This window comes from Micropterus dolomieu, unplaced genomic scaffold (assembly GCF_021292245.1).
Source record: "Micropterus dolomieu isolate WLL.071019.BEF.003 ecotype Adirondacks unplaced genomic scaffold, ASM2129224v1 scaffold_204, whole genome shotgun sequence".
In the NCBI taxonomy this organism is placed as follows: Eukaryota; Metazoa; Chordata; class Actinopteri; order Centrarchiformes; family Centrarchidae; genus Micropterus; species Micropterus dolomieu.
The window spans coordinates 30,179-51,823 of NW_025744196.1; the positions used below are offsets into that span (position 1 = coordinate 30,179).

At 42.5% G+C, this 21,645-nt stretch overlaps 1 protein-coding gene and 1 long non-coding RNA gene across 2 annotated transcripts; both read left to right on the top strand.

The window, feature by feature from the left end:
* The first annotated feature begins 4,097 nt into the window (after window positions 1-4,097).
* LOC123967274 lies at window positions 4,098-7,086 on the top strand. The gene is made up of 2 exons (XR_006824222.1): window positions 4,098-4,527; window positions 6,433-7,086. It is a non-coding gene; the product is annotated as an uncharacterized LOC123967274 (long non-coding RNA).
* Window positions 7,087-11,845: 4,759 nt separating this feature from the next.
* LOC123967273 (transforming growth factor-beta-induced protein ig-h3-like) lies at window positions 11,846-16,369 on the top strand (the record flags this gene model as incomplete). Its single annotated transcript, XM_046043334.1, is given in 4 exon segments — window positions 11,846-12,120; window positions 12,921-13,096; window positions 13,697-15,293; window positions 16,271-16,369. Coding segments are annotated over 2 exon segments (212 nt in total), but the record flags the coding sequence as incomplete, so codon positions are not given.
* Between the last annotated feature and the right edge of the window lie 5,276 nt (window positions 16,370-21,645).

Consider the following 21,645-nt stretch of genomic DNA (forward strand, 5'->3'; position numbering starts at 1 on the left):
TCAACTGTGGTTTATCACATGTTTGGAAAACTGAGTTCAACTCCTCTAGCCACACCCAGTCCCGATTACTGCCACACCTGTTCTCAATCAAGAAATCTCTTAAATAGGACCTGCCTGACAAAGTGAAGTAGACCAAAAGATCCTCAAAAGGTGGACATCATGCTGCGATCCAAAGAAATTCAGGAACAAATGAGAAACAGAGTAATTGAGTTTTATCAGTCTGGAAAAGGTTATAAAGCCATTTCTAAAGCTTTGGGATTCCAGTAAACCACAGTGAGAGCTGTTATCCACAAAGGGTGAAAACAGTGGTGAACCTTCCCAGGAGTGGCCGGCCGACCAAAATTTGCCCAAGAGCGCAGCAACGATTCATCCAAGAGGTCACAAAATCCCCACAACAACATCCAAAGAGCTACAGGCTTCACTGGCCTCAGTTAAGGTCAGTGTTCATGACTCCACCACAAGAAAGAGACCAGGCAGAAACGGCCGAGCAGAGTTCCAAGACGAAAACCACTGCCGAGCAAAAAGAACATAAAGGCTCGTCTCAGTTTTGCCAGAAGACATCTTGATGAAGACCTTTGGGAAAACACTCTGTGGACTGACGAGACAAAAGTTGAACTTTTTGGAAGGTGTGTGTCCCGTTACATCTGGCGTTTCAGAAAAGGAATATCATACCAGCAGTACAATATGGTGGTTGTGATGGTGTGGGGCTGTTTTGCTGCTTCAGGACCTGGAAGACTTGCTGTGGTAAATGGAAGCATGAATTCTGCTGTCTACCAAAAAATCCTGAAGGAGAATGTCCAGCCATCTGTTTGTGACCTCAAGCTGACGTGCACTTGGGTTCTGCAGCAGGACAATGATCCAAAACACACCACTGAATGGCTTAAGAAAAACAAAATGAAGACTTGGGAGTGCTTTAGTCAAAGTCCTGACCTGAATCAGATCGAGATGTTGTGGCATGACCTTAAAAAAGCAGTTAAGGCTCGAAAATCCTCCAATGTGGCTGAAATACAACAATTCTGCAAAGATGAGTGGGCTAAAGTTCCTTAGCGGGCCCCAACCAGTTATTAGGTTTAGGGGGGAATCACTTTTTCACACCACTGTAAAGATCGAGATAGATGAAGCTGTTGAATCCATCAGGAGTTCACCAGCTGATTTTCTGCTCCTCAGGTCAGTTTATTTTCTTTGTTGTACTTTATTTCTTTCAGGTGATGAAGTCCTGGATTCTTTAAGTTCGGTAGAAATATATAAACTAAGTTTGTAAAAGGTCCTGCAGGAGGTCAAAGTCTCTGTAATGTTACAGAAAACAGCAGTGTATAAATATATATTTATGGTATATTCAGTCAGTTTATTTGGTTTCTGGTTTTGACTCCAGTGTTTCATGTGATGTGTTCCTCTGAGCAGCAGGTGGCGCTCTGACTTCAACAACAGCAAAACATTTGACTTTTATTATGTGTCCAAGCACGACATAGTATTATTATTATTATAGTTGTGCTGATGGATGTTCAGGCCAGGAAACCCAGTTTGCAGTTTTTCTCAGTCGCTGTGGAACATTTCTTGAGTCCTCACTATGATTTTGTAAAACGTCGTACAAACAGTAGCACACACCTGCAGAGGTAACCTGAGTCTGTCCAAACCAGAGAGTCAACATGTTCAGCATGCAGTCAGCATAACTGCAGACTGTGGAAGCACTTTCAGTGTCGGCTCCGGCTCGGGTTTGAAGTAAAGTGACGCACCGACTCTGTACAGAACACGTCGGCTCCAGCAGCACATAAGAGTCACAGAATTTACAGCTTTTACTGTGTAAACAGAGCCGCGATGCAGAAAAGAAAAAGACGGCATAATAAAAAACATTAGAGGTGTAAACGTTGATGTTCCCGTGAGACAGGCCACAGATTCTCACCCACATCACAACAGAAATCCGTTCAGTTCGTGATCAGTGTGCTTTATTGACATGAAGGTTCAAGTTCAACCAAAGCAGTTTGCAGCAAAAATCTAAAAGTTTAGATGTGAATAAGAATGAATTCAGTCATAACTGTTCGGTTTAGCAGTGATAAACAAAAATACTAAATACAGGTAGAATGTAAACTACAAACAGGAAGTAACCAGATGTAACCTGCCATGCAGCCAACGTTAAGTTGGCCGAGTCCATGGCCGTCCCTCAGGTTGGACGCAGGGACACATACGTCCGTCCTCCAGGGATCATTCGTAATTGATTGGTATCCTGAAGTTCTTTGAAATCCGGTATTAGTAGATGGGATTTGTCTAAATAATGCTCCCTTATGCTTCTATATTCCTCCCATCTCACCGGTCGTGCAGGCAGCACTCACAGGACTTTCCATGTCTCCGGTTTCAGGCTCTGGTCAACTTCATCAGTCTGACAGACACGTAGAGAAAATCTACGTGACAGATTCTGACAACGTGTAGTCGCTTATTTTTATCCTGTATATTTTACTGTTCATTTTGGATACTTCATGTGTCCTGTTGAGCACCGATGTGCCGAGGCAAAGTCCTCGTGTGACAGAATGTACCTGATTCTCATTGGTGTCATTTACACTGGGGACGGCGGGGACATGTCCCCACTACTTTTTAAAAACATTTTGTTAATTTGTTAAAAACTGTTCTGAATATACAGTTTGCAGTTAGATAACAAATGAAAATGCCTTTAGACAGGTTTATTTGCACATTATGAAAACATGCAGTGCAATTAAAATATAGAAGAAACAAATGTGACTGTGAAACATAATCAACTTTTGTTCAAAAGAAGCACGAGAGGCTGAACACGAAGCTTTCAGAGTTTCACCTCTGATCTGAGACAACAGAAACTGTGTGTGCTCTGCACATCAGTGGGTGAAAGCTGCTCTTTGACCTTTGACCTCTGAGAACATCTGCTGGAAACCTGAGCTGTTCCTGAACACAAAGCAGCTCTGTGTGTTACAGGCCATCTGCTGCACACGCGCAGTTCAGAGGTTGTGTTTCTGGAGAGTTTCCAGTTTGCAGACGGTGTCTTTCACTGCCAGGGCCGGTCGTTGTGCCCAGCGGTGGAAGAAGTATTACTACTTTTAAAAGAAAATACTCCACTACAAGTTAAGTTCTGCATTGAACACATGAATTAAGTAAAAGTATGTATTATCAACTAAATGTACGTAAAAAGTACTCGTCGTGCAGTACATGTTTCCTGTCAGTGTTTCACTATTATATATTCATAATAAGCTGACCTTTGAACTAAACAGAAAGCAGCTAAACATATAAACACAATGTTTTATTCAGTCAGTTTTTACTTTTTCATGTATCTGCTGGTTTCCTTCTCTCAGCCTGAAAGTGTAAAACACATAATCAAATCAGTTCAATTCAAATCAGCTTCATTGGTATGAATGTATAACAGCATTCCCAAAGCTGCGTGTAAATTACATAAGAACAATTAATTTCATTAAATAAGTAAATAAAACGGTAAAAGTTGTGTTTGTAGGTGTTAATAAAAAAAAATATATATAAAATATAAATTCCGTAAAAATATTAAAAATAAAAGTAAATAAATAAAACTGTGTATTTAAAAAAAATTAAAATATATTAAAAATTTAAATAAAATACATAAAACCGTAAATGAGTGTGTGTATTAATAGACAAATAATAATAATTATTAATTAATTTAAAAACGTTATCTGTATCAGATGTGAGATTTAAAAACAAAACAATTACTAAAATATCAAAATAATAATAATTTGAACATTAGTACAATTTCCACTGGTTGCATATTTTGCAGCAATTATTTGACATTCAGGCATTTCTTCCAGTAAATAACGGAGTTTCTGTGTGTCTGATATGAATTTGATTCGGGGTATATTTGGGAAATGTTTGCAAAGTGTTTTTGTCTTAGTGTTTTATATTTGGGGCATGAGGTTAGAAAGTGCAGCTCTGTCTCTACTTGTCTCTACCTCTCCTGTGTCTCTACCTGTCCTCTGAATTTCTACCTGTCCTCTGAGTCTCTCCTCTTGTGGTAGCCAGCTCTGTCTGTGGCGACCCTTTTCTATGGCCAGGTTGTGTTCACTCAGTCTGTATGTTGTCAACAGTTTTCTTAGTTTAGGACATTTTATTGTGCTCAGTTAATTTGTCCGTGTGAATTCTCTTTTTAGGGTCAGTTGGAATTTAATTTCCAGTGTTCAATATATTTGTCTTTTTGCTTGTTGATAATTTGATTTTGTCTCTGTTAGAATAAAGAACTGGTGAATAAAGTTTGTTAGACCAAACTAACTGAACATGTGCAGAAGGCTGCTGACTCACCTCCTGCAAGCTGAATCTAACATTTACATTTATCCATTTAGCTGACTCTTTTAACCAAACATGTAACTTACAATTACACGTCTCTGGAGCAACGAGGGGTTAAACGTCTTGCTCAGGGACACATTGGTGGACGGTCACAGTGGGAGATTGACCCCAGGTCTCTCACACCAAAGTCGCGTGTCTTATCCACTGCACCATCATGACCAAGATGCTGCCTTCAGGTTCCTGCTTCAGTCAAACCTAAAAGAGGTGAATTCCCCTTCATTCCCTCCCTCTGACGTTCCTCTGCTCAGCTCTGCACATGAGGCAACTTGAACTTTTATTATTATTTATTTCAGTTTTTATATACCCACGTGTCTGACCCTGTGGTCTTAATCGTCCTTGTTGTTGTGTTCTTCAGTTGAATAGATTGATTGGTAATTTATTTCCTCCCCAACTGGAAACTGCAGCGTCACAGTTTGCTTCAGTTTACATCACTAAGATAAAACACAACAAACACACAGGAGGTCTGTGGCAAACAGGCATGCGGGACGTGAAGAGCAGCGACTTCCTGTTAGACCAGCTGATCTCTGGTCAGTTTTAATAGTTTATTTACATTATCTGAAAAATTCACGTTCAAAATCGCCACATTAGGAGAGACGTCAGAATCAGAAAAACTTTATTGATCCTCGAGGGGAAATTCTTTTGTTACAGACGCACGTCACGTTATTAAAGGAGCAGAAATAATAAAGTATAAAAAAAATAACAAAATATACAAATCTCAATATAAAGGAGTGTGGACATGTACTGTATTTAACAGTATAACAGAAGTAGTAGTAGTTAATAAGGTAGTAATACTGGCAGAGTTGCCAGGGAGAAGTTTTCACTGGACACATCAGACAAATGTAGTGAAGCAGAAAGTCACAAAAATGGAAATACTCAAGTAAAGCACCACAATTTTGTACTTAAAGACAGTACTCGAGTAAATGTACTAACTGTCTTCTTCCTGCTCGCACACTTCCCCGTGAACCCAAGAGTGAACTGAACCGTCACAGCGTTTGTTTTTTTTAGATTAATGTCACGTTGTAGTTTCACGATGAAACACAAAGCAGGAAGCAGACAGACGCTCGTTCAGCAGCTTCCTGTCGACCTGCTGAGTGTTTTACTGTCTGTCTGATCTGAGCTCAGCTCCAGGAGGATAATTACTGATCATTAACATCTGCTTTGTTTTATATTCTCCCCCCGTCATCGGCCTCCAGCGGCTCTCTGCATCTGTAATGGGGGCGGGTTCACTGGAGTTGGACTGAGGCGGGTTCAGGTCCAGTTTGGGTCATCAGAGATTATTTTAAAAAACATGTCCGCCTGGTTCCTCTCAGTCTGCTGGAGAGAAACTCTGACTTCCAGCAGGTTGCAGTGGTGAAAAGCAACCAAGTACATTTACTCAAGTTCTGTACTTTAGTACACATTAGAGGTATTTGTACTTTACTTGAGTGTTTTCTCCTCCTGCTCCGTCTCAGAGGGAGATGTTGGACTTTTTACTTCACCACATTTATCTGACAGCTTCAGTTACTTTACAAAGTCAGAGTTTTACACACGAAGAGTTTATAAAAGATGTTTAGTTATAAATTAAACTCCAACAGCTTAAACAGGTACAGCTGGAACTATTAGTCAGTTAACAGAAAATGACCTTTTTTAATGGTCGAAGTCATTTTTCATGTAAAAACACTTCATGTGAAGATTTGCTGCTTTTCCTTTTGATTATTTTTAACGTGTTTTTGATCAGTTTGAGGTTTGGACTGACAGAACAAACACTGTGAAGGAGTCTCTCTGGGCTCTGAGCAACTGGGACAACATTTCTCACTATTTACAGAAGGGTTACAATCAATTAATGGAGAAAATAATCAGCTGATTGATCCAGAAAGAAAAGAATCATCAGTCTGATACAAAATAGTTCAACCTCAAACAGCTACAGCAGTAAAATCCTGCATGTCACAGGACACTGAGTACTTTTACTTTTAATACTTTAAGTATATTTTCTGGATTATACTCGCACACTTTTAGTAACATTTTAAATGCAGGACTTTATTTTACTACATGTGACAGAGTACTTTTACAGTGTGGTATTAGTACTTTTACTTAAGTAAAGAATCTGAATACTTCGTCCTCTGCTGGCAGGTTGAATGTCTTCATGGACTCTGAGATGTCCTGGAGGTCTGAGGTGTAAAGAGGGACGGTGATAGTCCAGACTGTGGTCTATCGGTCAGTAACCAGGAGGAGCTGGAGGTCTCTGCCTGCAGTGCTACAGACACCGGGGAGGTCAAAGAACAGGATCCTCAGAGCTCACCAGACCAGTCCAGGTGAAAGGTGCTCGCTGGAGCAGGTAGACGAGGGCATCCTCCACCTCAGGGCGTCAGGCAGTCCAGGGAGGGGGTCACCTGAGATCAGCTACAGTCTCTCTGGGACTTCGTGTGACATTAATGCCACTGGTCTGTAATGGTTGAGAGCAGATGAGAGGACTTCTTTGGTACCAGAACAAGGCAGGAAGTCTTCCCCGGCTCTGGGACCTTCTCCTGGTTCAGGATAAGGTTGAAGAGGTGGCGTAGAACGTGTTCTGTAAAACAGCTCGCACCAACGGTTTATTTGCACCACAAGAAAACGTGCTATGCAATTTAAAAGTAGAAGAAACAAATGTGTCCCAAAAAAGTAACTTAAGCTTAAAAAACAAGCAGCTGATTACTGCTGTACATTCTGTTATACTGTTATAGTTTGGAACTGTCACCTGCCAGCTGTGTTCTGCTTCCCTTTGTATAAATAAAGACATTTCCTCCATAAGTGTGTGCAGAAAATGTCTTCAGAATGCAGGAAACAAAGTGTTTAATGCCCCCAGACCCCCCGCTCATATATTCTAGCATTTCATATTTATTTATAAAATCTTCTCCTCTCATTCTCGTGCTTTGTCACGTCTCTAGATCCTGGTGGTCCTTATGTCCCCACCACTTGCCCCGATACCGTCCGGCCCTGCAGCTTTGTCCCGGTGCAGTCTCTTCACCTGGCTGCACGAGACAGACGGGCGGGTGGGGGCGGGGGTGGCATGTGTCCGTGTGAGGGGGGAGGTGTTGGTGTGGCTGTGTTGAAGTCCAAGGTGGTGGACCTGGTTTACCGACTGTTTTGCGCAGCACGAGGTCCAGGAGGGTACACTTAGAAATGTTCCTCCTGTTAACAGTTTTACAAGTGGAAAAGGTCCCGGAGGGTCAGAGGGGGGAGGATTCAGCCCCCCTCTGAAGCCGTCAGCCGTTAGCTAACATAACTTCAGGTAGAGTCAGTGGGTTTTCATGTTCTCACCTCGCTCCTTCTGTCCCCCTCTGCAGGTGCTTCTGCATCTGTGGCTGCCTCCATGTTCCAGCTCGTCCTGCAGTTTCTGATACCTTGCTCCATTTTCTGAAAACATTAAACACAGAACCTCCTCGTGCAAAATGAAACTTTCGCCTCAAAACAGATTTACCTGTGATCAGAAGCAAACGCTGCTCTAAAATCTTAAACAACGCGATCAAAATGATGAACACTATCAAGCAGTCAGTAAAAAAATACACCAAAAAATGGAAAACACGTAGTTCTCAGGGAGAAGGACATTTTTAATCTCAAAACAAATATTCAGATTTTTCCGTCATCTTTTGAAAACATGTTCTATCATCGCAGCTCAAAATTTATCTGAAATTAGACTCTGCTTTGCTTTTTTTTTTTGTTCTTCACTCTCCTATTTTTACAGTACTGTACCCTGCATCTCACAAACGTGTCCTTTGTTTCTGTGATACTGTAATTCTTGTTCTTTGCTGATATGAACCTGCAGTCAGTCGAAATCTTCTGAGCAGTCAGGACTGTAAACAAAGGGGAAGCCCACAGTTCAGGGCCACTCGTCCTCTCACGTTGTTTCTTCCATCCATTCTTAGACTTTCTCCGTCCCACCTTCAACAACCTGTCTGCTCTCTGAACTGGATTATACTGGTTGTGTCACGTGATTTGAAACGAGCGAAATCAATTTTGAGTGGTTGTGTTTAACCAATGACACGTGTTCTCGATTTGTGTTTGACTGTGTTTACCAGTGTGGAGGACATGTGCATTAGAGTTCTGCTGAAAAGTCTAAGTGAGATCTGCAAATTGTGTTTTACCTTTACCTACCTGAAAACCTGCATTGTGCTACTGTGTTCTCTCCCCCCTGGACCAGGGTGGCCGCCCCCCTCCTGGGACCAGGTTCTCCTCAAAGCTTCTGCCTGTTAAAAGGAGTTTTCTTTGCCTCTGTGGCCGAGTGTTCACGCCGGGAACTGTTGGGTCTCTGTTGACAATATTACCCAGAGTTCAGTCTGGACCTGAAATATATGAACGATGAAGTGAATCTTTAAAAGAAACTTTACATAACTGCATCATTGTTAAACTTGTCTTCAGTTCATTCCAGCAGCAGACGGCGCTCTGATTTCGGAGCTTCCTAGAATGACTCTCAAAAAAAGAAAGTGAAGGTGAATGATGATCATTATTGATGCTTTGCCCTGCAGAGGCAGCTGAGACCAGCGGCTGAACACAGAGAGCAGGTTTCAGACGCTGTGAACGGACTGCATCACTTTAAACTGCAGCAGCAGCGCCCTGTGAAAAAGGTACAACCGGCTGTAAAGAGCCGCGTCCACCCTGAAGGGCAACCCGGAGATTCCTCACGTCACATCACATCACAGCAGCTTCTGTGGAACATTTGGCGAATTGGAAAAGAAAATATGATGAAGGCTGATGGCCACATTGTGCTACCTGCTTCTTCTTCTGCTGTAGATGAACATTACTGCTGCCACTCGCCGTCGCAGACCCCCACTTGCCGTCGCAGACCCCCTCTCGTGGCAACGCTGGGAAATAGGATGGTGTTTTATCCTGATGCTGAGGTCGCACAGAGGTCAAGTCAACTTTATTCATCCAGCCCGACATCACAAACCAGCCTCGGGGGGCTTCACAGTCTGAACAACGGAGCGGGGACCCCTCTTCAGGACGGACAGGAAACAGATGTCGTGTGTGCAAAAAAGACCAAAGCTGCAAAACTGAAAATCAGGACAACGTGTCTATGCAGCACTTCCTGCTCGTCACCTGCTTTTTATAAACTCCAGCTTTATCCAACGATCTGTGTGACTTTGTTTTTGTTTGTATCTGAGATCTCGGAGACAAAAGGACAAACAGAATGTCTCCACCACAGCACGTTCATAAGGCAGAGTTTGTGCACATTTATCATACTTATAACGTGAGTCGCAGGTCAGCCTTAACTTCAGGTCTGCTACCTTCTGAACGTGGACTGATGACAGGATTCTTCTAGTCCAATTCAAACTTCCTCTTTGTGTTTGAGACCGTCATACTAAAAGGACTGCGGTCTCATGTTCAGCCGGTCCAACTTTACCTCACAGCACAAACAGGAGCAATGACATCCCCCTTCAGATATTTTCCATCTTCTCAGAGTCTGAACCTAAACAACAGCTGATCACATTAAACACTGACTCAGTGAACAGGGTCTGCAGTCTGCAGTCTGGGCCATGAGTCTTTTAATGAAGATCCGGGTGATGTCTGAAGCACTGTATGCTGTGTACATGATTTCATCACTGTTAACTGTGAGTCAACTGGAAACATGCGAATGGGAACAGTGATGTGTGCTGCCTGTCCTGACCAGACAAGCGGGCCTACAGGTCCATCATACAGCAGCTTATTACAACCTGTATTTAGGTATTTGTTAGGCCGCAAACTCTAAGGGAAGAACAAGTCAGGTGACTAAAAGATAAAGAGCGATAAATTCCGTGTAAGGAGGTGGGTGGTGGGGTGGATGGTTGAGCCGGGTAAACTCAGGACTTTCACTCAGGAGACCGAGGTTCAAGAAGAAAGTCAAATCTGACATGCTTTAAAACAACATTATGTAGTATTTTTTATTTTAAAACAGCTTTAAAATCATTTCTATGGTTCACTGACTCTGTTATAGGCACTACGGGCTCCTTACGCTGGAAACTGCACTATTAACAATGGAGCCCGGGCAGGAAACCTGTGAACAGCGTAACGCTTTGCAGCACCAAGACGACTCTCCTACAAGCTATAAGAAGCAGCAGAGAGTATACGATGTCCAAAATAAGCTCTCTGGAATAAGCTAGCTCGGTATTCTCAGTTGTCGCAGTTGATCTTTCGCTGTTAGCAAAGTTGACGACATGCTAGTTTTTGATCGTCATGTAATCAGAACAAATACATTTGTATTCTTATTTACAGCAGCGCTGAATTACACCGTGGAACGGTAGGGATGCCAAATCACACAACACACCACATCTCACATAATGATGCTTTAAGTTAAATTATGTTTTGTAGATGACTTACCTCACGTACTTCAGGTCCGGGAGCCGGACTGTGGACAGCGCTTGTCATGTTAATAACCACGGCAGCGTCGTGACTCTGAAGATGTTTCTCAGATGGAAATATACCAAGCTAACAGGAGCTAGCTAACAATGCTAACACGGACTCCTCACTTTGATGCTGAGCAGCTTTGTTGGTTCATTTTTATATTTTACAAAGTTTATCCACATGGTTATTTATTCATGTCTTATTGATGTATTTCATATTAAACACTTTAACAGCAGATGAAGCTTCCTCGATCCTCCTCTCTGACCTCAGCTGATGTTTCCGACTCGCCAGCTGCATCGGCTCGTTGTGTCTCATCCTCAGAGAGATGATTTCATCTCACAGAGTCATTCCTTTTATTTTTTTACGTCAGACGGTCAGCCCACATGTTCTCTCCACGGGTGGGCAGGGCTGAATATTTTCCATCTATATTCATCTTTATGCTGAGGACACCCACATTTATCTCACAGTGAAGCTTCCTTTTAAAGACAGACAGAAATCCAAGAGCTGGCAGAAACTCTGTCTCTGTCCATGTTTCTCCACAGAATTGTGTTTTAATAATATCTTGTTTGCATAAAATGTGTTTGTTGTTGTTTGAGATATTTGAATTCTGACTTCATCTCACCTTCACGGTTCAGTTTCTGTGTTGGTAGTGTTTTTAGCTGCACGTCTGCCATCTTGTTTCTGGTTTCCTTTAACATTGTGTGAAGGAGAAACCTCCTGTAATCAGAGTAGGGGATCAGAGAAACCTGAGCAAAACACTCCAGAGAGGGAAAGTGTCACTGACGATAGATCATTACATGGAGACATGTGTCTGTCATGGGTTTGGTTTTGTGTTTCCTGTTTTATTTTGGTAAACCCTTCCTCTTTTGTTTTTGTCTGTGTCCTCCTTGATTGTCTGATTAGGTTCACCTGTCCCTTATCTCTGCCTCCTCAGTGTATTTGGTTTTAGTGTTGTCTTTGCTAGTTCGTCAGGCTGTTCCGTGTGGTAGTTTCCTCGGGTTTCCTGGACTGTGTACTTGTGGACTGCCTGTTTCTGGATTTGATTTGTTTGCTTCTTAAATCTCTGCCTGCCGTATCACCAGCCTGATGAACCTGATGAAGTTGTCATTTGATAAAGTGAGTTCAGGTGATGGACAGATGTTTTGGTTGTTGAAAAGTGGCTGCTGTCAGAAACAAACCTTCAACATATGTCGTTCAGTGTTTAGAGAGCCGGATCTCTTCCCACGCTGTCCGCTGGAGTTATTTACCCGTCAGTGTGGAGCTGATACCACCCGACAGATTTATACAAACTCCCTGCACCTGGAAGAGATTCAGGAACTTTCTGTATTTGTGTTCATTTAACCTCCAGCTTTGAGTTTTCCAGCTCTTGAACGCAGCACTGTGTAACAGCTGGCTTTGATCAGAGGTGGAAACAGCAGACATACTCTGGTACCGCAGCGTCAAAATGTACTTAAAGTATTAAAAGTAAGTACTCATTATGCAGAATGGCCTTTTTCCAAATACATTTAATTCATATTCTGCTGGTAGCTTGTGAGTTTTATCTTAATCAATACATCATCATGCATTTGTTGATTATATTGTTTTATAATAATGTAGTAAAAAGCCTCAACTACCTCCGAATTGTACTCAAGTACAGAACTTTATTCCTGGCACATGAACGTGGCAGGGAAAATAAAATGCTCTTTTTTGTGAAAAACCATAATCATATAAGCTTCTTTCAAAAACAAACTGACGTCTCCGAGTTGTCTGGTGGAGGAGGAAACGGTCTGGATCAGATCAGGGCGTCAGTCTCTACATGTTGCTCAGTTCAGTAAATCTGCCCTCTGCAGTGAAGCTGACAGACTGTTCAAATAGAAAAGTATGATCAGTTAGAAAGTCAGACAGCTGTTACTTTGTGATTTACTGGTCAAAGATGTGAATATAAATAATTCACATACAGCCGGACAGAAACGTGATGATTTCTAACGTAGGCACACGCTTCAAGACATTTCAGGTGTGAAAGATATGCGTCACATGTAAAAACATAAATATAACCTTCATTTAATCTGGAGCTCTCATTAAGATCAAGATCTCTTCTGCAGGAGAGACCTGAATGTGGCAGAGCGTTCACATCTGGGGTAGTGGTGCGATTATAAACAGCATCTGAAACTTTTAATAAAATGAACAACAGCGTGTCAGTGGCTGTACTTCATTTGGAAGTCAGTTTGAAATGTTGAAAATGTGTTTGAGACTCAGATCTGCATCACTGATGTGGGTTCTGACAGAGACAGCTGCTGCGTTGGACAAAGACTTCTTGGTTTGTCTGCCTGACAGCAGGAGACACGGCTGAGAGGAAATCTGTTACAACCATCAAATCTCAGCTGGAGTCTGGCTTTAACTGAAGTTGAACTCTGTTCTGTCTCATCACACTGGGACACTCACCTGGACAGGTACATCCAAGGTAAGATTATCTATGTCTGTGTAGGCTTACCATGAGATGAGACCAGGAACATGCTTTGAGTCTTTCAGGTTGGGCGACAAACGGATAACCATCAGCTGCTTTCGCCACTGACGTCTTCTGTCTCAGACAAAGCAGCAGCATGTGTCCCTGAACGCCTCACATGTTGGACCATGTAGTCTTCAGACTTGGCCAGGTGGGGTGTTTGGGTGGACAGGTGTTGCAAGAGATACTTGAACTTGAGCAGAAAACTCTGAGGGAGCAAGCTATTGGTTTCCGGCAGAGAACCTCCGATGAAGAGTTAACCCTCAACACTCGGCTGCAAACCGCCCCAGTGAATCGCGGGCATGGTCACGGTCTGATGAACTAACAGAACCACATCATCTGCAAAGAGTAAAAATCTGAGGTTCCCAAACCGATAATCGCCTCCAACCAGCTGCGCCTCAAGATCTCGTCCATGAAGATCACAAATAGTCTGTGATAAGAGGCGACGCCGGCATATATTGTTCTTTCTTTCCTCCCTTCTTCAATTGTCTTCTTTTTGACCGAAAACTAAACTAATTAATTAATTAAAGTTAAAGAGACAACTTCTCTGTTTTTTAGGGTGGAAAAGGTTAGTTTGTCCCGGAGGTGGCGCCAGAGGAGACTGAAGACATTAGGTGCGTTCGAGATGACTGCGGCTGACTGTCGCCAACTTCATAGTCCAACGTGAGCTCAAGGCGACTACAGAGGCGGGGTCTAAAAACGGCGCTGTCAAGTCAGACACATTCTTCCTGCGTGAGCTTACTGTGAGCTGAGGTCACTGAGTGAGCACACAAAAGGTGGTTCCAACTGTGCAGCCGGAGAAAACCGCCTTGTTCCCATGAGGTTTTAATGTCATGTGACATGGTGACGTTTTGCAGCGCCTGCGAAAGTCTGACACAATTTCTAACCAGCATGCATCACGTTAAGTCAGCGCTGCGCAGCGCCACATGAAATCAAACGCACCTATTGAAAAGGTGGCGTTTCTGACCACCAGGTGGCACTATAGAGCACAAATATGTTCACATTATTATTCTACAGGCGGCGCTGCAACAAATAAAGGCTGTGAAGAAGAAGAAGACAGCAAATGAACATGGAAACACTGCTGGGCTGCGGTCCAACAGTCTTTTTGCTCAGGAAGGTTCTGAGTGAACTGAAGTATTTAGGCCGTGATGAGGAAAGCAGCTTCTGTGCTTCCTTTCTTACCTCCTGTAGCGTAGGGTACACTGGAGCATCCTTTACCACAGGAAAGGAGGTGATGCTGTCCCACAATTCCTTGCAACATTTAAGGCGACGCAGCGTTGTAGCTTGGCAGACACAAGTAAATGTAGAAACAGAGCACTTTATTCTGTGACACGATCCTTAATGTCTGGAAATCCTTCTGATGACCTCTGAACCATAAATAGATTCTTCTCTGTCAAATCCATCCAGTTACGAGGAATCTAGAAAAACAAGCATATTGAATTTCTAGTTAATAATTTCATCATCATAATAAAATACTTTGCACATAAATGTCATTGAATGCACTTAAAAATGAATTTTCTCTATTTAACAAAAATTTAAAAGGGTCAAAGCACCAAAACCAGGAAACTTACCACTTGCTCACCTTATTTTAATTTAATGATAATTTTATTTGCTCAGCTTTCTGTACTTGTATATTTATTTTTCTATCTATCTATATAATTTTTAACCATCTGTTTTGTTGTTACTTCCTGAGTATTTGAATACATTAAAGTGTGATTCTGTATGACAGGAAACCTTAAACTTAAATCTTCCATGCGTTTTAGATAAAGATTTTTTTTCTCCCCCCTCCTCCCCCCCGGATATAAATCTGTTCCGGATCCTGGAGATAGTTTAGTTTTCTGTCTGCAGAATCTGAGATGGTTTTTGGGTTTTGCTGAAGGACCCCAGTCCTCCTTGGTGTCCGGTGTCTCGCCCCTCCTCTCCGCCTCCCCCCTCCTCCCCCTCTGGTTTATAAGTCCGTGCCGTCCCGGATCCTGGAGGGTCTGCGGACAAGAAAGAGAAGAAGGAACCTGAGCAGCAGAAGGACTTCCAGTCTTATAAAGATGAACGTGTGCGTGCTGGTCCTGGGTCTGTCCCTGGTTCTGACCGTCTGTGTGGCCCGGTCTCCGTACCAGGCGGTCCTGCAGCACAGCCGGATCAGAGGCCGGCAGCAGGGGTGAGTTAAAGTGAATGTTCTGCAGGAGGTTCTGGTCTCTGACCCTCAGCTGGGACCTCAGGGAACTTTATGATTGATTTATCGGCGATGACGTCACAGTTACGAGTGTTAACTTCAGGTTATCGATAATATTCTGTCTGCCGACTTTACAGCGAGTTCATGATCTCCGGGACAAAAATGCATCACCATGATAATCTGATAATGACAATGTTGTGTGACCCATAAGACTTTATTGATCCACGCTGGTTTCACTGCAGGACTTTTTAACCTGAATCAAATAAATCAAAACTAAATGAGTAAAAGAAGCAACATGAACAGTTCTGATGGACCTTCAGGGGTTAAACAGCTGAAGTTGATGATTTCCACACAGGAAACTGTATTTTTAAAGAATCAGCAGTTTCTGTGTCCAGTTGTATTATAATACTATATAACTATTACTAAAAAATATATATATATATATATATATATATATAAAATCTTCTACACACATAATGACTTCATGATGGTTTTCTGTGGTTTTGTGAACTTACAGGAGCTGCAGGCTGAGAGAAAGTATTCCTTTGTGACCTCTCCGCCTTAAGAGAAACTTGTCATATTAAGGTGGAATGTAATGAATTCAGTCACTAATTAACAGAAACTGCAGGAATCCAGATGTACAGAGATGTTCAGCTGTTAACCAGCAGATGAAGCTTTAACTCCTGATCTGTCTGAGACATCGAAACCATCAGTGACTTCATAGATGTTGTTGTTGTTTTTCCAGCAGCAACAGGAGTTTATGATTTTTGAACATCTGTGTGTTGACCTCTTAACCTCTGAACACTTTAATGTATGAACGCTTTAACTAACCAGTGTGTTCTCTAAACCCTGCTGCTGCGTCTGATCTCAGGATTAAAGCTTTTAATAACTTTAATAACTCCAGGCTGCATATTTAGACCGCGGGAGTATTAAACAAGCTTTTCCTCTCTCTTCTCTTTCAGACCGAATGTTTGCGCCATGCAGCAGATTAAAGGCAGTGACAAGAAATATTTCACTAACTGCAAACAGTGGTACCATCGCAAGATCTGCGGGAAACCCACGTGAGTCCGTTATTTTATATATATAATACAAGATGTGGAGTCCCAGATTTAAATCAGATTTCTTCTCTTGAGGAGTGTGGACACGCCTGTGTTTCCATCTCTGGAACTTGTTTTGTGGTGTTGACAGGAGTTTGCAGTCTGACTTTAACCCTGCTGGAGTTTGTGGACGGAGGAATGTCCCTCTCCGGAGGTGTCCTCACCTCTTATATAACCTCTGAAGAAGAAAAGGCTCCGGCCTGGCAGAACCATCAGTGTCAGTTTACCTCCGAGTCCTGAACTCTGCTGAGAGGCCTGAAGGCTTCCTGTGAAGCACACAAACAGCTGCTTTTAACGTTCTGATCGGTTTTATTTCTTTATTGTACGCTGAAACTCAGAGAAGTTCAAGACAGTTTTGTGGCACCATGGAGCGTCGTGTGAGGCAACGAGTTCTCACTGTTAACTCGTCACATGTGGACACTCGGTCGAGACCTCTTGGCGTCGCTTTTTAACGCCCTCGGTATCCTTTGGAGTCATCTTAGCACGTGTAAGGCTCCGCGGTCAAGTTAGCAGCTATAACACTGCTTTTACCTCGGAAATCAGGAGTCGGATGGACACCTCTAGCTATTGTTAGCAATACCACTTGAAAACAACACATTACGCGGTATTTTTAAAATACAAACACCGCAGCAACATGCCCACCGATAGAGGTTGGACAGAACTACAGTTTTCACTACTGTTGATGCTCGGGGTAGCTGACTAGGAACTCGGATATTTTGGTTTCCCGTCAAATACTTTCAACTAGTGGTTAACGTGAAACGTCACACTTTGGTTAGTTTTAGGAAAAGGTCCTAGTTTGGGTTTAAAATCTTTACTTATGTAGGTAGCGTTACCAATTTCACTAAAAACAGTCTCTGTGTGTGTGTGTGTGTGTGTGTGTGTGTGTAAATATATATTGTGTGTGTGTGTGTGTGTGTATATTCACGCGTCTCCTGGGTTAATCATCAGATTCATGTTCAGTGTATTGAGTCCATCTCTCTGTCCTACAGTCCAGTGTAGGGGGTCCTATGACTAGTCGTGTTTCCATCTAAAAAATTTTGAAGTATGGCTGAAACGGCCAAATTCTATTTATACTTCCATTTTGGAAAAAGAGTTAATGCACTAAATGTGAGATGGAAACCCCTTTGCCAAAAACGTTCTGACGTTGCGAACATTTCCCTCACGACTGATCAGCTGTTTCCGCTGTTAGTGTCTTTCTAAATATTCACCTAATGTGGCAACATAGCTGGTAACAACTTGCCCAGTTGAAACTCATTTCTGAAGACCTGTCTCCTCGGTCCTCAGGTCTATGGGACTAGTTTTGTCTCTGGTTTGAAGCCTTTACTTCTTGTTTATTACAGCCATTTATCATGTCACCTTCTGATGAAACTACACTTTGACTTTGTGTAGCCGAGTTTATTCGCTCCAACCAGCTGATGGAAACGCTACTAATTCACATTTTCTTTTTCCTTTTTTGCGACGTTCAAAGGTTTGCTTAAAATTCGCTTGACAATAAGATAGAAACACGACTGTAGACACCTTTTATCTCCGACATCAAGCTGTTTGGGAGGCGAGTGAACAAACTTTTGATGAGCTCTTTGAAACTGTTCTCATCTCACTGAGGAGAAACTTTTGTTTTTCAACCTAAGGAACATTTTCCAGCAGATTTATCTGCTGCAGTGCAGCTTTAAATGCAGGACTTTGACTTGTACTGAAGGAAAGTGCCGGATGCTTTTAGACTTCAGTTTGTGAGGGGAAACAAAGAGACCGCAGTCAGACTGAAGGAAACACACGCACATTATTAATGAGGCTGAAGCAGTGGTGGACCAGCTGTGTCGCAGATCTCACTCTGCATGAGCTGAGCAGGATTAAAGCCCAGTGTGTCTGGGTGACTCTGGCAGTAAAACGTTCCTCTTGTAAATGTGAAAATCACCTGAAATCTTCCGTTCTGCTCTCTGAAACTTTCCTTTCTTCATGTTGAACAACACAAAGATAGATGTGTGTTTGGAGCGAGCAGCAGAGGAAACGTGCCGCTACGTCCCAAAATCCTCCCGAGCTCTAAACAGAGCGTTTTATAGGCCGTCTCCCTGCAAAGCTGTGAATGTGACGGAGGAGGGAGGACGGTAACTGACATCAGGGAGATTTAAGAGACGGGAGGAGAGTTTTTAATTCAGAAGCTGTTTCTGAAAGTCACAGAGCTGAATGTGTTCAGCAACGCAGAGGTTGTACTGTGGAAACTTTTATTAAAGGCTTTAGCGGTTATAAATGTTTGTATTTCCATTTCATGCTACTTTAAACTTATACCCCACTACAAGAGAAATATGTACTTTTTACTGCACTACAGACAGCCATATTTTCTACTTACCTTTCAGATTAAGATTTACATGAAAAATATCATATTTTAAAGACATGATGAGTTTATAAAAAAACAACGCAGTGTTAAAGATTTAATCCTTGTTTCCAAACTTTTTGATTTGTGACTATAGAAAATCAGTGCATTGTTGTGTCTCGTCACGTTTCAGAAGTCTCTGAGTTATCAGCTCCACCAAACATTTTCCCTCTGAACTTCTCACATGGTTTCATTTAAATGTTTAAGGCCCCAAGAGGTAAAATGATCTGATATTTCTCAACAAAGCAAACCATCCAAAGTCCAAAAACTGAAAACAGATTTGTGTATCAGAACCTTTTTTTTTAATGTTTCCTCTCCAATTAATCATCTCACGACCCCTCAGATTTACCTGGTGACCCTTTGGTGGTGGTTCCCAACCCCAGAGTTGGGTCCCACTGGACTAAATGTGCTAACTGTGTATAAAGTAGCTAAACTAGCTAGCTGTGTATAAAGTAGCTAAACTAGCTAGCTGTGTATAAAGTAGCTAAACTAGCTAGCTGTGTATAAAGTAGCTAAACTAGCTAGCTGTGTATAAAGTAGCTAAACTAGCTAGCTGTGTATAAAGTAGCTAAACTAGCTAGCTGTGTATAAAGTAGCTAAACTAGCTAACTGTGTATAAAGTAGCTAAACTAGCTAACTGTGTATAAAGTAGCTAAACTAGCTAACTGTGTATAAAGTAGCTAAACTAGCTAACTGTGTATAAAGTAGCTAAACTAGCTGACTGTGTGTTAAGCAGCTAAACTTGCTGACTGTGTGTTAAGCAGCTAAACTTGCTGACTGTGTGTTAAGCAGCTAAACTTGCTGACTGTGTGTTAAGCAGTTAAACTAGCAACAATAACAAAGACAACTTGTGTTCTTTTGTTTATGTCACTGTGTTTCACCAACACGTAGCCAACACGATGAACACCGCAGCCTGTAGGTTGCCTGGTTTCCTTCCTGTATTTTACAGTTTAACTGGGTGACTTTACATCATTGACATCATCATGGGGAACGCCACCCATCAGTAATCCACTCTCACTGACCTGATCAGAGCTGACCGGTGTTTTCAGTTTCCACGGAAACAGCTGCCTCAGCACTTTAACAGTCGAAATGATTCACCCGTTACCATAGAGATAATTTACTTCTCTTCTTCTGTCCTCTGCTCTTCCGTCACTTCTCTTTTTTCCTTCTTCCTGTCTTTGTGTTCGACCCTGATCGTCTCCTTTTGCCTCGTGTCTTTCTCGTTTTGTTTGTCACATGTGCTTTTCTTCCTGTTTCCTAGCAACCGATTCATTTACATTTATTCATTTAGCTGACGCTTTTATCCAAAGCAACCAAACAAGTGTCTTGCTCAGAGACACAATGGTGGATGTCTCACAGTGGGAATTGAACCCAGGTCTCCCACACCAAAGGCAAGCATCTTATCTCTGTGCACATCACCACCGTCTTTACTTGCTGAAACGTTAACCTTAAGTTTACGCCAGAGGTTTTTCAAAGTGGGAGCTTAATTCTGTCATCTAACGTAATCACGATCCCTATAGGCATCCAGGATTTGAGCAAAACTGACGTCTTCTTCCTGTCTGAGGGGAGGGGGCCACAGTTTCAGACTCTAAAAACCGCTAGTTTAAACAGTGCAACCTGATTTATCATTTGTTAGAGACTGATTAAGTGCAATTTATACTTCGGCGTCAAATCGACAGCGTAGCCTCTGCGTAGCCCCCTACCCATACGCCGTCACCTACAGCGTAGCCTGACGTGCACCTCCTCAAAAATGTAACTACACATCAAGGCGACGCGGACCGTAAGCTCTATGATTGGTCAGCTGGGTAGCCTCGCAATGCCTCCGAGCCGACAGGAAGTGCCCGTGCTTTGAATTAACTTTTGCTAGCGGCTGTAACACAGTGGATCAATATATATGTATACACAACCCGAGCGAAATGACTCGTTTCACCATCAGAATGTGATCCATTCGGCCGATAACATTTGAAAAGGCTACACCAGCCGCACGTTTACAATTTTACCCCCATTCACGTTAGCGGAGGGCTAAACCAGAAGTTAGCCTGTTCGGCCGGCAAAAGTCAACACAGTGGACGCTGTAGCGCTACTGCAGACTAGTGTTTGGGGGTGTAATTGCAGATTGACGGACACACGGACGCACAAGTATAAATGCCTGGCTGCGTGCATAGCCTACGGCGTAGCTACACATGTAGACCCTACGCAGGAGTATAAATCAGGCTTTAGTCGTTACGGAGAACTCAGGAAGGGATTCTGTGTTCAAACCGTGTGAAGGATTCATGAAGAGCTGCTGTCCTGGTTGTTGTTAAGGTCCAGCAGAGTCTGATGGCAGCTCGAATATAACATCAGTATACGGGAGAATATTTAATCGATAAATAAGAGAATATATCATCGATATAGGAGAATATATCTCGACCACAGTCTGTAAAAAGAATGTGGACATAGCCGCGGCGACATCATTTGTTTTTTGAAGCCTCCAGTTTGGAATTTTGGTCATCGCCATCTTGTTTTTATGGAACCAGACATGACCATATTTGGACGAGAGGGTGGCGCTAGCTTGGTTAGCAAGGTGCATCTGTAAATCACTTTAACTATAATATTAGCTGGGATGCTAATTTTAGCTAGCGATAAACAGGCTTAAAACAAAACGTACTTACCTGAAAAATTAGCAGCCGACTCCTGATGAACTTTTTCAGCGGCGCTGGTTAAACATACACAGAGCAGCGGATACGAGTCGCCTCTATCCTGATTGACAGGTTGTCAGTCAGCTTGTAGCCCCGCCCTAAAGCCTCCCCTGCTTCCTGGTCTCTGTTCCTCTAAATGGGACCATAATTTACTAAATGAACATCATGCTGTGTTGAAGAAGACTTGAAACTAG